Source organism: Cervus elaphus, chromosome 7, assembly GCF_910594005.1.
Source record: "Cervus elaphus chromosome 7, mCerEla1.1, whole genome shotgun sequence".
In the NCBI taxonomy this organism is placed as follows: Eukaryota; Metazoa; Chordata; class Mammalia; order Artiodactyla; family Cervidae; genus Cervus; species Cervus elaphus.
The window spans coordinates 30,896,195-30,913,664 of NC_057821.1; the positions used below are offsets into that span (position 1 = coordinate 30,896,195).

Here is a 17,470-nt window from a genome sequence, read left to right on the forward strand (position 1 = left end):
CAGACACCTCCTAAGATAGTCAAGCTAATTAATTTGTATCAAGGCACTGGACCCAAACTACTGAAGAGCTATTCTAACTTTGCCACGCCTATCAATCTGACCCTAAGGTTGTAATGATGTTGAACTTTCTGCCTTTTTTTTTTTTTAAAAAAAAACAGTGAAAGACCTCTCACCAGCACATGGTTCCTCTAATGTTGAATTAACACCCAATCTACGACTGAAGTTTTTCCCTAAACTCCTGTGGATTCAGATTTTTCTCCACTGTGGATTCTTTGATGTCGAATGAGACTTGACCTCTGAATAAAGGCTTTCCCACACTCATTACATTGATAGGGTTTCTCCCCTGTGTGAATTCTCAGATGCTGAATGAGGCCAGTGTTCCCATTGAAAGCTTTCCCACATTCTTTACATTTATAGGGTCTTTCTCCAGTGTGGATTCTCTGATGTTCAATAAGGCCTGACTTTTGACTGAAGGCCCTCCCACACTCATTGCATTTGTAGGGTTTCTCCCCAGTGTGGCTTCTCTGATGGCCAATAAGATGTGAGCTCCGCCTGAAAGTTTTCCCACACTCATCACACTCATAGGGCTTCTCCCCAGTGTGGATTCTCTGATGTCCAATGAGGTGTGAGCTATGACTGAAAGCTTTCCCACACTCATTACATTCATAGGGTCTCTCCCCACTGTGGATTCTCTGGTGCAGAATAAGGCCTGCACTCTGACTGAAAGCTTTCCCACACTGATTGCACTGATATGGCTTCTCCCCAGTATGGATTCTCTGGTGCAGGATCAGGCCTGTGTTTTGACTGAAGGCTTTACCACACTCCTTACAGTGGTAGCGTTTTACTTTGTTGTGGATATCCTGGTGGGAAAGAAGGGCTGACCTGTAACTGAAGGCTTTACCACACACATTACACTGATAGGGTTTCTCCCCAGTGTGGATTCTCCAGTGACGAACAAGGCCTGAACTCTGAGCAAAGCTCTTCCCACATTCATCACATTTATGTCGTCTCTCTTGGGTGGGATTTCCCCGCTGCCTCTCTAATGAGCCCAGAAGGTCTCGGGCTTCTCCAGGCTCAAGACCCCCGATAACATCCCCGTTGCATTTGGCAGCTGTCTCTCCATGTGGTTGGATTCCAGTAGATATTACCTGTTTTGAAGTTAATTCCCTGTTCTCATTCCTGGTCTCACCACCTGGAATAAAAATGTAATAAACATCAAGTGAATGTCACTTCCTAGTCTCTATGTTAGGAAAAAGAAATCAAATAGAGGAAAGAAAAATACACATGGAGGTTAAGAATAAATGAAAAGCTTCCATCTGTCTCCAAAATGCCTTCGTTAATATGGGGAGAAAGGAGCAGGGACAAACTGAAGTACCACATATGTCAACTAGGGAATAACTGCCATCAAGAAATAGGGTTGTTGGAAGGAGGACTAAAGCAGAGATGGAATCCCCTGAGGAGAATCAGAAATTGGGGAGTGAGAAGGAATATGGAACTACAAAAAGATCTAATGCGTGGAGTAGGAATGAAAAAAGCCCCAGTCATTAAAAGGGAGGAGCACAATGTGTCTAAGTATGAGAGATCTACATGAACGCAGAGAGCACCAAAAGATTTCAGTATCCAACTAGCAAAGAGACCAATACCCAGTCTACAGCCATACCACCCTGAATGCGCCCGATCTTATCTGATCTTGGAAGCTAAGCAGGGTTGGGTCTGGTTGGTACTTGGATAGGAGACCAATACTCAGTTACAAACTGTAAGATACGTCCTAGATTAGAGAGTAAAAAAGTTTCCTTTTACTTTTTAAAATTAATTTTTCTCTGGTTATTTTTTTTATTGAAGTACAGGGAATTCATAAAATTGTTTGCTTCAGGTGTATGGCAAAGTGATTAAGTTACACATGTGTGTGTGTGTGTGTGTGTGTGTATATACTCTTTTTAAAATTCTTTTTCATTATAGGCTATTATAAGATACTGACTATAGTTTCTGAATATTGTTGTTTATCTATTGTATATATGGTAGTGTGTATCTTAAACCCATATATACCATATTCCTAATTTATCCCTTCTCCCACTTTCCTCCTTGGTTACCATAAGTTTGTTTCTGTTTTGTAAATAAGTTCATTTGTACTATTTTTTAGATTTCACTATTTTTAGATTCTCTGACTTACTTCACTTAATGTGATGATCTCTAAGTCCATCCATGTTGCTATAAATGGTATTATTTCATTCTTTTTACAGCTGAGTAATATTCCATTACATGCATACACCCACCCACCCACCCAACCTCCACATCTTTATTCATTCATCTGCTGATGGACACTTAGGTTGCTTCTATGTCTTGGCTATTGTAAATAATGTTGCACTGAACATGGTGGTGCATTTCTTTTTAAATTAAAGCATCTGTCTTCTCTGGATATACATCCAGGAGTGGGACTGCTAGATCATATGGTAACTCTTTTTTTAGTTTTTTAATGAACCCCATACTATCTTCCATAGTGGCCACAAAAGTTTCCTTTCAGAACTCCAGAAGTCTCAATATTTTCTCTCTCTGTTGGATCCTGAGTTTAAACTCAACTATGTCTTTCAGAAAGCTCAAAGCTACTGTACACATAAACAAAAGATCTTTAACGATAACAACCAGAGCTCTCCTTACCCAGGGAGAACATGTTTCTATAATTCTCTGGCCTGTTATCTCTACTCAGATCCTTCTGGGATGAATCAAGAAGCCATTCCTCTCGAATTAGGGACACAGCCATGTCTTCGATCTTCTCTAAAGTCTGAAACAAAACAAGATGCTCATTTGGGGACTGGGACTGTTCCACAGCTTAAACCCAGAGTATCAGAGAGACCCATCAGGGGTGGAGAGGATCATGACATGAGAAAGTACCATGTAAAGTGATCTGCGAAGCTAGCTGGGAAGAGCAGGAAAATGCATCAGATTTACTGGGGCGGGGGCGGGGCGGAATCAAGGATCCATCTGTCTCTATGCATTAGAATGTGGAGCAAGTTCTTAAGTGAGTACTGCTACAGACAGTCTAGACATGGGGTAGATGCCACAAATACTCTGAGTAGAGCTATGAGGTTTCAGTGAGAAGAAGTACAACTCACCTGGAACCCTGCTGTAAGCAGTGTAGCTGTCATCTCCTGGTCTCGAGGACTTCCTTTCTGGGAAGGGGTAGGACTCTGTGAAACTGATATGGCTAGGAGAGGAGAAAGGAGCTATGAATGAGACCAGCCTTGTCCTATGGTTATAGGAACCAGCACTAACACATTCCAAAATTTTGTGTATTTCAGCAGATATGCATGCCAGAGATTTTGCATATGAAATTCTGTTAGTCTTGGTCTATGTGTCTAGACCTATGGTTGCCCACGAAACACCTGTACTTTGATGGTCCACTCAGCTTGAAGCTACGTGTCAAAAATAGAATGTTTACTGGTTTCCTAACAGGAATTGCTTTACAATTTCTTCTCTACCATCAAAGCTGCAGTCCATTCTTGTGCTTGTACACAGTATTTCCTTAGGTCCTAATCTTTTGTCAAACTGAATATGGGAACCAATCTATCTCTACTAACTCTATCACTTTCTTGAAATGTCCACTATGACTGCCAGTATCTGCTTCCTATAGATACCAGACAGGGTAATAAAAAAATCAAAATGGACTACTGTGTCTTGCACAACAGGTATTAGAATTTACTTAAGAATTGTTTTAGAAACATTAAAAACCTAGTAATTTAAGACAAACTATGAAACCACATAAATAAAGAAATAAGAAACACAGTACAAGTATGATACGAGACTAGAACATTTTATCTTGTTCTGTAAAAAAGTAAGAAAATGCACAAAAATGATGGAGAAAAGTCAACAGGACGCAGGAGTCAGATGGAAGAAGCCTCCTATGGTCAACTCTGAGACAATTTAAACATCAAAATAAAGAGAATAACAGAAAGAAAAAAAACAAATTTATGAGTACATATTGATAAATTTTAAAAAAAAATGAATAAAATAAAATGGGGGAAGGAGGGAACACTCTCCATTACAATAAACAAATAAATATAAAAACATTGTACAGGAGGTAGTGACCAAAGCCATTCCAAAGAAAAAGAAATGCAAGAAGGAAAAATGGTTGTCTGAGGAGGCTTTACAAATAGCTGAGAAAAGAAGAGAAGTGAAAAGCAAGGGAGAAAGGGAAAGATATACCCAATAGAATGCAGAGTTCCAGAGAATACCAAGGAGAGGTAAGAAGGTCTTCTTTAATGAACAATGCAAAGAAGTAGAGGAAACAACAGAACGGGAAAGACTAGAGATTTCTTTAAGAAAACCAGAGATATCAAGGGAACATTTCATGCAAGGATGGGCATGATAAAGAACAGAAACTAAGAGAGGCAGAGGAGATTAAGAGAAAGGAAGAATACACAGAAGAACTATACAAAAAAGATCTTAATGACCCAGATAACCACGGTTGTGTGGTCATTTACCTAGACCTGACAACCTGGAGTGTGAAGTCAAGTGGGCCTTCGGTAGCATTACTACAAAGCTAGTGGAGGTGATGGAATTCTAGCTGAGCTATTTAAAATCCTAAAAGATGATGCTGTTTAAGTGCTATACTCAGTATGTCAGAAAATTTGGAAAACTCAGCAGTGGCCACAGGATTGGAAAAGGTCAGTTTTCATTCCAATCCCAAAGAAGAGCAATGCCAGAGAATGTTCAAATTACTGGACAATTGTGCTTATTTTGCATGCTAGTAAGGTAATGCTCAAAAATCCTTCAAACTAGGCTTCAGCAGTACGTGAACTGAGAACTTCCAGATATACAAGTCAGATTTAGAAAAGGCAGAGGAACCAGAGATCAAATTGCCAACATTCACTGGATCATACAGAAAGCATGGAAATTCCAGAAAAACACCTATTTCTGCTTCCTTGACTATGCGAAAGCCTTGGACTCTGTATCCAGCAAACTGTGGAAAATTCTTAAAGACATGGGAATACCAGACTATCTTACCTATCTTCTCAGAAACCTGTATATGGGTCAAGAAGCAACAGTTACAATCTTACATGGAACAACTGACTGGTTCAAATTTGGGAAAGGAGTATAACAAGGCTGTATATTGTCACTCTGTTTATTTAACTTATATGCAGAGCACATCATGTGAAATGCCACACTGGATGAATCACAAGCTGGAATCAGGATTGCTGGGAGAAATATGAATAACCTCAGATATGCAGATGACACCACCCTTATGGCAGAAAGTGAAGAGGAACTAAAAAGCCTCTTGATGAGAGTGAGAGGAGAGTGAAAAAGCTGGCTTGAAACTCAACACTCAAAAAACTAAGATCATGGCATCCAGTCCCATCACTTCATGGCAAATGGAAGGGAAAAAATTAGAAGCAGTGACAGATTTTCTTTTCTTGGGCTCCAAAAATCACTGTAGATGGTAACTGCAGCCATGAAATTAAAAGACGCTTGCTCCTTGGAAGGAAAGCTATGACAAACCTAAACAACATATTAAAAAGCAAAGACCACTTTACTGACAATGGTCTGTATAGTCAAAGCTATGATTTTTCCAGTAGTCATGTATGGATGTGAGAGTTGGACCATAAAGAAGGCTGAGTGCCAAAGAATTGATGATTTCAAACTATGGTGCTGGAGAAGACTCTTGAAAGTCCCCTGGACTGCATGGAGATCAAACCAGTCAATTCTAAAGGAAATCAACACTGAACATTCATTGGAAGGACTGATGCTGAAGCTGAAACTCCAATACTTTGGCCACCTGATGTGAAGAGCCGACTCACTGGAAAAGACCCTGATGCTGGGAAAGATTGAAGGCAAAAGGAGGAGAAGGGGCAATAGAGGATGAGATGGGGTTAGATGGCATCACTGACTCAATGGAGATGAATCTGAGCAAACTCCAGGAGATAGTGAAGGATAGGGAAGCCTGGCATGCTGCAGTCTATGGGGTCACAAAGAGTTGGACATGACTTAGCGACTGAACAACGATAGAAAATAATCACTTTAGCAATTATTGATTCAATGAAGGAGCATCAACAAATACTAAAACTAGTGTTTCAGCAACAAAAGTTTGATGAAGACCAGGGTATTTACTGATACACAGACTCAAGAGTATATCCCCAGAAATTACTCATTAATTACAAAGGGAAAAACAGTAACAAAAACCTAGCAAGAACAACCTTAAGCAAGTCATTGAAAAAAACACTACCAACAATAGACAAATTCCTGTCATATTCCTGAGAAGGATACAAAATCACTTGTGAGGTGCTCCTGCCAAACAGACACAAATTGAATCTAAATATGAGAAAACATCACGCAAACTCAAATTGTTATCATTCTACAAAATAATTGACTTGTACTCTTCACAAATTCAAGATTATGGAAGGCAAAGAAAGGCTGAGGAACTATGCCAAGTAAAAGGAGACTAAAGAGACAGGACAACTAATTGCAAAGTGTGATCTTGGACTAGACTCTGGAAAAACTTTGGGACAGCTGGCCAATATGAATTTTTCTTTTTTTTTTTTACGTTTTATTTATTTTTGGCTGTGCTGGGTCTTTCTTTAGTTGTGGAGAACAGGGGTTACTCTCTAGTTTCGGTGCCCGAGCTTCTCATTGCAGTGTACAAGCTCTAGGGCTCCAGGGCTTCAGTAGTTGCAGCCCCCAGGCTCTAGGGCACTGGATCAATAGTTGAGGCACATGGGCTTAGCTGCTCTGCGGCATGTGGGATCTTCCTGGATCAGGGATTGAACTTGTGTATCCTGCATTGGTAGGCAGATTCTTTACCACTGAGCCATCAAGGAAGCCCCTGAATATTTTCTAACTGTAATCAATTCATTGTGGTATCTATGAAAATGCCCTTGTTTAAGAAAATACATACTGAAATACAAATAAAATGGCATGTGATACCAACAAAATCTAAAAATGCCTATGCAGTAAATACACTGTGGTAACAGAAATATATGAATCTATAAAATCCCCAAATTCTTTCATTTGTTCTTGAATTTACCACCGGGACTGACAGTCTGTATTTGAAGTCTAGATGAAATTTAAATCAGATCTTATGACCAGTCTGTAAACAGCAGATTCTAGTTCTTGGTTCAAGGAACTAGACAGGTGTCCTGAATGTACTTTCTTTCCTTTTCACCTCCTCACTCCTCATCAGTGAAATGTGGCTCCTCACCTCTATTGTGTGGCCCTTGGAGCACTGGAGATTTGTGTTGCATTGCCACAGGTTGGAGCTGAGTATCTGGAGGCTCCGGTGCAGATTCTGAATGCATCACCTCCTCCCAGAGTACCCTATGTCCATGTGCACGAGCTGGGACCTGGAAACAAGACAGCTGCATTACAAGGAATCCCTCTGAGAAATGAAGTGAACAATGTAAGAAAAAGCACATCTAAAGGAATATATATGGGGGAAGGAAAAAGAAGAATCTTAATTACTTCCAAGGGGCAGTAAGGAACACAAACATGCTGATTCACACAGAAAGGCATCATTTCTGCTTAGCACTGAAGAAAAAGATTTCTGCTGATGCCCTCCTTGATGCACAAAATGCTGACACTTTGTACTCTCAAGAAAGGACAAAAATGATAAACAGCAACTTACAGCAGTACTCTTCAGTAGAAAAAATTTTTGATAAGGAACTAGGAAATCTGAGTTCTGGCCTCAGATCTATCTTTAGTTATTTGGTTGCCCCTGGAAAATAAGTTAAGTTCTCTATGCATCAGTTTCCCATCTGGCAAACAGAACAATAATACAACTGCAGGGATGTTATGAGGATTAAAAAAATGGATTTATATCCTTTACAAGAATAAAAAGAACTCTATAGATAGAAGCCATGCCACACTATAACTATTTTCATTCTCCTATAACAAAACTCATGCTCAGCATTTATTCTCCCACTTTGTATCAATGTCCCCCCACCCAGCTCCCTGGACTCTCACAGTCACAGCATGCCCACCTCCTTCTACGTACCGGCCGTCCCAATATATCAATTTGCCTTTCCAAATCCTCCAGTAGGGTCACCACTTCCTCTCCATTCTCTAGCTGATGTTCCTTCACCAGAGTCTGGAGCTCCTCAGGCAGGATGGTCAAGAACTGCTCCAGCACCAGCAGCTCCAGGATCTGCTCCTTGGTGTTCAAATCTGGCCTCAGCCACTGATGGCAAAGTGCGCGGAGTTGGATTAGAGCTTCTCGGGGTCCTAGTGTCTCTTGGTAGCATAATTTCCTGAAGCGTAGGCGGAACAGCTCTTGGCCAGGAGGGTTATTTTCATGTAGACTTGATTCCTGGTCCCAACCATGATCTTCCTCTACCTTGACAATTACAAGGTCCTCTTCAGGAACCTGATCTGGTGGGGATGGAGCTAAAGACTTTCTTGATTCTGCTGCCATTTAGGGCCAGAAAAGCTCAGGAGACTCGTTTCTACTACCTTCTTTATCTTCTTAAGAGAAGAACCTTCTGAGGGCCTCTTCTTTAAGGGTACTTCTTTGGGGACAGAAAATGACAAATACTGTAAAGGCAAGCCAAAGGTCACAATAATTTACTGAGATATCTTAACAAGTTCCCTACCATGACATGGATGTCATTTAAGTGATCCTCTCCAGAAATAACTCCTTGCCTTCTTAGCCTTCTGCCATGCCAATTCCATCTGGGAATTCCTTCTGCTTTCTCTCCTGGGGATGTGGAACATGGCTAAACAAAGTCAGGAAACCATGCAGACTGGGTCTAATTGAAATTCCATATTTAATCTCATCTGACACTCAGTGCTGCTGATTCGATTCCTTTCAGCATTTGCTCTATCAGCTATACTGTTTTGACACACTGAAGCTCTTAACCTGCCCCTCACTCTCAACATGAGACTAATTTCCACATAATCCAGCTCAAGGTATTGTCAAGAAAGGTCCTAACACTTTCCCCTTCTCCACTTAACATATGTTATCCCACATGTGCTCCATACCCCCACCCCACTCCCAACCCCCTTGTCTCCACATTAACTTCTACTATGGACTTTATTTCAAGTTCTGTAAAGTCTTCTCTGGGGCACAGGTCCTGCACCTCTAAGGAACCCCGATGCCCTATCAACACTTGCGACCCCCAAATCTAGTCCCACAAACTAATGACACAGAATGTTTTAGAAATAAAATCATACAGTATGTAGCCTTTTGAGTCTGGCATCTTTCACTTAGCATATTGTACTTGAGTTATCAACGTTAGTATATGTATCAGAAGTTTACTCTTTATATAGCATGGCACGGCAAGCATTCACCAGTGGACTTCCTATGACCATTTGCTTCAGTCTTGTCTGACTCTTTGTGACCCCAAGGACCATAGCCCGCCAAGCTCCTCTGTCCATGGGATTCTCCAGGCAAGAATACTGGAGTGGATTGCTGTGCCCTCCTCCGGGGGATCTTCCCAACCCAGGGATAGAACCTGCGTCTCTTACATCTCCTGCATTGGCAGGTGGGTTCTTTACCACTAATGCCACCTGGCAAGCCCTCTCATTCCTTATATGGATAAATGTTTACCCATTCTCTAGTTTAGACTATCTCAGTTGCTTCCAGTTTTTGATGATTACAAATGAGGCCACTATAAATATCTGCATATGAATTTTTGTGTGAACATTTCTCCTTGGTAAATATCCAGAAAAAAAACTGCTGGGTCATAAACTAAGTATATGGATAACTTTATGAGAGACTGCCAGACTGTTTCCCAAAGTGGCTATAATACTTTGCATTCCACTAGCAATATGTGAGAACTGCAATTGTTCTACATTCTGACCAGCATTTGAAACACGCACATACACATATATACACATAGATTTTGGTATTCTAAAAGACATAGTGGTATTTCGTAAGGTTTTAATTTGCATTTCTCTACTGACTAATAATGCTGGGCATCCTTTCCTGTGCTTATTTGCCATTCATATAATTGGTCCTTCAAATCCATGGGCTCCACATACCTGAATTCAATCAACCATGGATCAAAGATATTTGGGGGAAAAAAGTTACAGAAAGTTCCAAAAGGCAAAACACGAATTTGCTGCACATCACCAACTATTTACAAAGCATTTATATTTTATTAGGGATTATAAGTAATCTAGAGATGATTTAAAGTATACAGGAGGATGTGTGTAGGTTATATGCAAAGACTATTATATTTTACATAAGACTTGAGCATCAACAAATTTTAGTATCCAAGAGGGTCCTGGACCCAATCCCCCATGGATACCAAGAGACAACTGCATCTTCTTTGACTTTTTCCTATACTTAGAATAAGATTTTTTAAAATAATTGACTTTTGAGAATTCTTTACATATTTTGGATACAAGTCCTTTATGAAATATGTGACTTGCAAACATCTCCTCCTTTCCATTCTTTTAACAGTGCCTTTTTAAGAACAGAAATTCATAATTTTTTGAAATTTAATTTGTCAACTTTTAGGGATTGTACTATTGTTGTCATATCTAAGAAGTTTTTGCTTAATCCAAGGACACAAAGATTATAGTTTAAATTTTTACTTTTAGGTTTATGATCGCTTTTAAGTTAGTTTTTGTTCAGAGTTTGAAGTATGGATGGAGGTTCATACAGATAACAAATTGTTGCAGCACTATTTGCAGAAAAGATTAAACTTAAAGTATTGAATTGTCTTTGTATCTTTGTCAAGAATCAATGGACTATATGTGTGGATCTCCTTTTGGAATCTCTATTTTGTTCCATTGATGTATATGTTATTCCTTTTGCCAATATGAACTGTCTTGACAGTTGTGGCTTTTTAAATCTTGAAATAAATTACTAAGAGTCCTGTGACTTTGTTGTTCATTTTCAGAATTATTTTAGTTTTTCTAGTTCTGTTGCCTTTTGATATAAATTTTATAACTGTCTTCTAAAAAAAAAAAAAACAAAAAACCCCCCAAAACTCCTGGAATAGGATTTGTGTTGATTCTATAGTTCAGTTGAGAGACAAGTGACATCTAAACAGTCTTGTTTCCCATCTCATAAACATGGTGTGTCTGTCTATTTATTTAAATTTCCTAATTTCTTTCATTAGTACTCAAACTACCTATTCTCAAAGGACTGGATGAAATGCTTTCTTCTTTAAAATCCTTTCTTAATGATTCCAATTTGAAGTGATTTCTCTCTTAGTCTACACATCTGTTACACAAGTATCACTTCAATGTTATTTTTGCCATTAATTGTGTATTATTAGTTGCAAAGGAGTTTTGACTTTCTAACTTAATTTTATATTTCCTATGAGTAGAGATATTTATCTTTTATCTTATTGATAGAATGGAAGAAGATTAGAGGGCTATTATTTATAATACTCAACACAGACTGTATTTGTGTTTGTTGAGCAGTTAAGTTTTACATATAAGGCCCGAGTCTTTAGACTTATTCAATTACAGGGGCTTGTTTCTTTGTGGGATATACGTCTATGGCTTTCACCTTTGGTATCTGGCATCACTCTTGCCTGCAGTAGCAGTGTTAAGTGATCTTTCTACCCTTGGTTATGCTCTTCATGTTCTATAAAGCTGCTTTATTGTGGGTTGAATTGTGTCCCTCCAAGAAAAAATATGTTGAGGTACTAACCCTTGGTACTTGTGAATGTGACCTTATTTGGAAATAGTCTTTGCAGTTTTAATCAAATTAAGATGAGGTTATATTGGAGTGAAAGTGAGAGTGAAGTCGCCTAGTCATATCCAACTCTTTGCGGCCCCATGGACTGTAGCCTATCAGGCTCTTCTGTCCATGGGATTTTCCAGGCAAGAGTACTGGAGTGGGTTGCCATTTCCTCCTCCAGGGGATCTTCCCGACCCAGGGATCGAACCCGGGTCTCCGGCATTGTAGGCAGACGCTTTTATATATTGGAGTAGGGTGGGCCTTTAAGCCAACATGACTAGTATATTTATAATAAGAGAAGAGACATGGAGATTGACACATACAAAGAGAAGGCCATGTGAAGACAGAAGAGAGTCAAATAACTAGGGAGGCAGAGATGGAGTTATGCAGTTTCAAGTCAAGGAATGCCAAGGATTGTCAGTAACAATCAAAAGTTAGCTATCACATTGACCTCGGACTTCTGGCCATCGTAACTATGGGAGAATAAATTTCTGTGGAAGCCATCCAGTTTGTGGTACTATGTTACAGCAGCCCTATCAAACTAAATACACTGCTAGAGAGACTGTTTTAACACATATGTAATACAACTTACCTCCTTGAAATCTTTCAATAAGGAACTTAACTCTTCAGCACAGAATGCAAGGCCCTTTATGATATGTAAAACTGTTTTGCTTTATCTGCTATAAACTTTCCTTTACAGGACTTCCCAGGTGGCTCAGAGGGTAAAAGCATCTGCCTACAATGTGGGACACCTGGGTTTGATCCCTGGGTTGGGGAGATCCTCTGGAGAAGGAAATGGCAAGCCATCCAGTACTCTTGCCTGGAAAATCCTATGGACAGAGGAGCCTGGTAGGCTACAGTCGATGGGGTCGCAAAGAGTCGGATATGACTGAGCTACTTCACTTGCACTTTCTTTTCTTTCTCCTTCATACAGCCTTTTCTGAATGTGGCTTTCTGCTATCTTCACTCTGCTGTAGAGCTCTTTAGCTCAGTGGTTCTCAATTCCTCCCATATCCCAGATATTTAGCAATGTCTGGAAACATTTGGGAAGGGATGCTACTAGTAGCTAGTAGGTAGAGGCCAGAGATGTGATTAAACATCCTACAATGCATAACATAATTCTCCATAGAAAGAATGATCTGGTTAAAAGTGTCAGTGTTATGGCTGATAAACCCTAGTGTTGCAGAAATCACTGAACTCTAACTTAAAAGTCTCAGCTTATCTATTACCTTTTAAATCAGGTCTTCCCTGTTGCCCCCACTCCTCAGCTGCCAACATCCCCCACCCTGGAAGATTAAGGTTCTCATTTTTGCCAACTTATTTTTTGCAAGGTCTAGGCACAGGATTTATCATATTGTATACAGTATGTACTGCAAATGTCTGCCCATGGTCATGGTTTTTGTAACAGTGATCTTTTCTTTGTATCTCTTTGTAACTTATATGACATATTTGTAGGCCAGAAAGACCACAAGGGCAACATTGTGGACAAGAGCCTGGAGAAAATGTAACTGAAGGCAGCACTGTAGAGAATAGAGAATAGCATAACTAAAGGAGGCATATCCAAAAGCAATTGGCAAGAAATGATAATATCAAGATAAAATCACAGACCTGTAGTCCACCAAGGGAAAGAAGAGGTCGGCACTTAGAAATCAGATTAGGTAGTGTTACTGACATGAGTCTTCAAGTCAGTGTCTCTATCTTTCAGGCATCTGAGGCCAAGAGAATAGGGTAGGGTTCGCTCAACATCTCTCAAACTAATGAAACACAGCACCTCTTTCCATAAAAAAGCCCATACACACAAAAGTTTACATTTTCAGTGTTCATACATCAAGCATCCTCCAAAGAACTCCAGGAAGGTTAAGAACCCCTACTTACAGAGTGTGGACAGAAAAGGAAGAGAATTTGAAAAATTATCTCTAAACTCAAGACAGACTGGTAACAACAGTTTACTCGCCAAACTGTACAGATGGAGAAACCAGGGAGCAAGAGATAAGATTAAATATGGTGATTAACAACAAAGGGTTTAATTCATAGATAATAACTTTACAGAGAAGTGGGGGAATTTCCTGGTATAGAGATTTGAGGGAAGAGTGAAATCTCTCAGTCTCAGCAAAAGGCTGAGATTTTGTGGAGGGTTTGAGACAAGGGGTAAAGAGAGACACTTTTGTTTTGAACACACAGAACCAACATCCATGGTTTTTAAAATAATTCATTTAAAAAGTCAATAAAAATTTAATAAATTCATTACTATGGGACACGAATTCTAAGCTCTAATTGTTTTGAATGCATGGTCATAGTTTTACCATGTTTTCTCATGAATTTCCTAAAGTCAAGGTTCATCTTTAACTACTGAACTACTGGCCACCTTCCACCTTATAATCAATACGCATCAATATTACCTATTAAAAGTTTCAATGTTAAGTCTGCATCATTCAAGAACTTTACATTGTTGATGTTAAAATAGTAATATAGTACTAAATGATATTTTAAAAAGTCTCAACAGTGAAACTGATGGGAGTCATCTAACTATTAGGTTTGTTCATATTTCAAACCACATCAACCAACAAATCTTGTCCATTATCCATTTGATTGTTCTTTTTAGTAGCTAATTTTCCTTTTTTGGTCTGTCCCTCTTCAATCAGACAGTTTTTGAAAGTTACAGCCTATAACCAAGTACAAAGATATGTACGACAAAATTAATGCACTATAAATAAAACACCTTCCTCTCAAACAGTTTTGTGTATATACCCCTGTATTTAAATTAAGTTGGTAAGCACCCTGTGGATAAAGACTGCTTCTTACATCCTCCTTTAAGAATACTCCATCAACTTTATTGATTTAGGAAATTAAAAAAATCTTTAAAGCTTCTTCTCCTCTTTAATGCAATAATCTTGTGAACTACTGAAGACATGTTTTAACACCACTACCTTTTTAATGAAGAAAGAATGCTTTCTTTCTTTAGTTTAAGTCTAATTTGGGATGTTTGGGAGCTGAAAATAAAACCAAGCAAAGGTATTTTCCAGGCTTTAAAAATCAAGGTGAAGCAAACACTGTGTTTTATAGGAATCTCAAACTGTGTAAGTTGAATATTTTAACATACACATTTTACACTTAACTACAGCAGAAATTCAAAATATGTATGCATTTGCTAAAACTATGATTACTGCATAAGTATACTTAACTGAACTAATCAAACAACAGAAATATGTATTTTTTAGAGGTGGTAGTGACAAGTTATTCATGAGTCACCTGAATTTCGGAAATGGGTCCCCTCCTAAAGAGTTTTCAGGCATCTGCTTCAACTAGCTTTAATAAACAAAGTATTCTGAATAAGGTTGAACTTTATACTACCGCGAAGTCGTCAAAAACTGTTTCATAGTACATTATCCAGTCAACACACTGTCATTTTCTGAATACACTGCTGCTGCTGCTGCTGCTAAGTCGCTTCAGTCGTGTCCGACTCTGTGCGACCCCATAGACCGCAGCCCACCAGGCTCCGCTGTCCCTGGGATTCTCCAGGCAAGAACACTGGAGTGGGTTGCCATTTCCTTCTCTGAATACACTACAGAGACCAAAACAAACTAAGCTGGAAAAACAGGTTTCCAAGGACAACTGGAGTTTCCAAAAACAAACAAAATATATATATATATATATTTAAATGACAATTGTGATGGAAACGAAAAATGCTAAATAAAAACAATTCAAATAGTGGACAGTGGTCAATAAAAGATAACAAAGGGACAGTTTTCTACTTTAAGACAAATAAGACTGACTGCAAATAACACCACAAACGATTAGCGATGAAGAAAGCGTATCTTCACTGAAGGTTCCTTAGCAAAAAGTTTGGGCACGCGGACTCGGCCTGCGCTGGCAACCAAAGCGACCCTTAACAGACCGAGTCACCCCGGGGCGCAGACCTCGGCTCAGGGCCCCTCTCCAGACGCCTCAGGCTTGTCCTCAGCTGCGGCCTGGTCTGGCCACAAAGCGTTCCTGTTTCCTCCGGCCCAAGGTCCGACTGTACTCACCGTGAGTTCCAGGGGCGGCCCGCGGTGGGGAAGGGATGCTACAAACGGTGGCCAGACCCAAAGGAACGGCTGCAAGAAGAAAGATGCGAAAGCAGTAGCCGGCCCAGGAACCTCCAGCCCCTAAACTTCCAGACGTGAGGCACACCGCCGGCCAACATGCATCTTGCCCCAAGCCACTTCCGGGAGCTCTCTAGGAATTCTGGAGGTCTGAAAGCTCTATGGTCGGCCCAATGAACCGACTGGGGCACCACGCCCCTCACAACCGAACGCTAGGGCACGCTGTCCTCTAGCGTCTACGCGTCGCAGGCTTGCGCGCGGCTCTAAGGCGCCGGCAAAGTTGTGAGGAATAACGGATTGTGGTGTCACTTCCGCCTCGCGCACTTGGCCCAGCGACCCCGCCCCGCAGGCTCGCTGGGGAGGTAAAGGTCCCCCGGAGAGCTGATCCGAGGGCTTGCAGAGGCCAGGGCTGGGAGCAGGCGGTAGCTGGGGTAGCGGTGGAGGATCCTTATGATGCTAACTAACTAGACTTGCGTTTGGCCGGGTTAGATATCCCTGTACTTTATTGTTCTCTCTCCATAAACATATCTAACCGTCCCACGTAGACTGCAAATTTCTTGAGGAATTCCAGTTTATAGAAAATATGAATTCCAGTTCATAGGAATTCCAGTTCATAGAAAATATGAATTCTTTCGAGTCTTTACATATGTTCCACCCTTTCCTATTTTAATAAACTGCAGTCTCTTACAAAACCTGCTTTGCAGTTTAGCTTTTTTAGTACTGAGTTAAGTTTAGGATTATGACGTAATTATGACATAAACTTAAGTTGTAGACCCTGTTTCCAATACCACAAATTTATGAAAACCCAAATTCAAATCCATGTTCTTTCCTTATACACCCTTACAATTTTAACTTTTTAGACTACATAGGATTTGGGGGCGGAGGTTGTGGATGCTGGCCTCAAAAATCAAACAGCCAATTATTTTAACAGCAAAATGGGTTTGTGCAGGAAAAGCAGAGAATTGCTATTTGGGTCACGCAAGGAGTGGTGTTTTAGAGACAAGACCAAGAAACAAAGGGAAGATCAACTTTATTAGTTTGGGGGAGGGCTGTCTTGAATAAAAGTTCGCTGGAGAAGAAGGAGGTTATGGCCGTTTCTTATTAGTGGCAAGCAGTGGTCAGTGCATTGCCGCTGGGGCAGGGAGAGCTCTTTTTAAAAGCAGGTGATGAAATTCCCTTGTGAGAAATGTCCTCTCTTGTACCAGAAGAAAAGTTATATTCTCATCATCATGAATAAGGAGTTGTGACAGACAGACTTTTGTACAAAGAATTCCATATAAGTAGAAGCGGACCTTGTTAAAATAATTTTTATTTTCCTTATTCTTACTGGTTATGCAGGCTGTAATACTAGTACATGTGTGAGAGCTCTCCGTCAGGGCTTCCTGACTCCATTGTAAAGGAGGTTTTCCTTGATTTTTTTTCACATGAAAAATGTTTTACTTTTGTTGCTGTTTTGGTCCCCCATTTTTATTCCTTTAACATTTTTTCTAACTATCCATTTATGCTGGGTTTTCAGGTGCCCCTCCAATCTTCGTCTTAATTTTCCCTCCTTATCTGATCCTGCTGATAGCCACCACCACCAATGTTTCTATCCAGTCCCCAACCTTAACCTAAAAATGTCTGTCCTCAGGACTGAGCCTTAGTAGCATTGATTTGCTTGTAAGAGTTTTGTCAGCTAATCATCACAATAAAACAAATAACAATAAACACAGAAGTTACAGTGTTTCAACTCTTTCAAAATACTTTTGTTATTTCATAGTTTTTG

The 17,470-nt window shown here is 39.9% G+C and overlaps 1 protein-coding gene across 4 annotated transcripts; it reads right to left on the minus strand.

Annotated features, from left to right (window-relative positions):
* Window positions 1-149: 149 nt before the first annotated feature.
* On the minus strand, window positions 150-15,828 carry ZKSCAN8 (zinc finger with KRAB and SCAN domains 8). Of its 4 annotated transcripts, XM_043908178.1 has the most exons (7): window positions 15,649-15,828; window positions 8,577-8,680; window positions 7,982-8,492; window positions 7,190-7,331; window positions 3,111-3,202; window positions 2,656-2,779; window positions 150-1,192 (listed from the first exon to the last, which is right to left on the minus strand). In XM_043908178.1, the coding sequence occupies exons 3-7, from the start codon at window positions 8,396-8,398 to the stop codon at window positions 231-233; spliced, it is 1,737 nt and encodes a 578-aa protein (XP_043764113.1). In that variant the 5' UTR covers window positions 8,399-8,492; window positions 8,577-8,680; window positions 15,649-15,828; the 3' UTR covers window positions 150-230. The 4 variants fall into 4 exon arrangements, with proteins under 4 accessions (XP_043764113.1, XP_043764112.1, XP_043764109.1 ...); XM_043908177.1 differs by lacking the exon at window positions 8,577-8,680 and having other exon boundaries at window positions 7,982-8,489; XM_043908174.1 differs by lacking the exon at window positions 8,577-8,680.
* Between the last annotated feature and the right edge of the window lie 1,642 nt (window positions 15,829-17,470).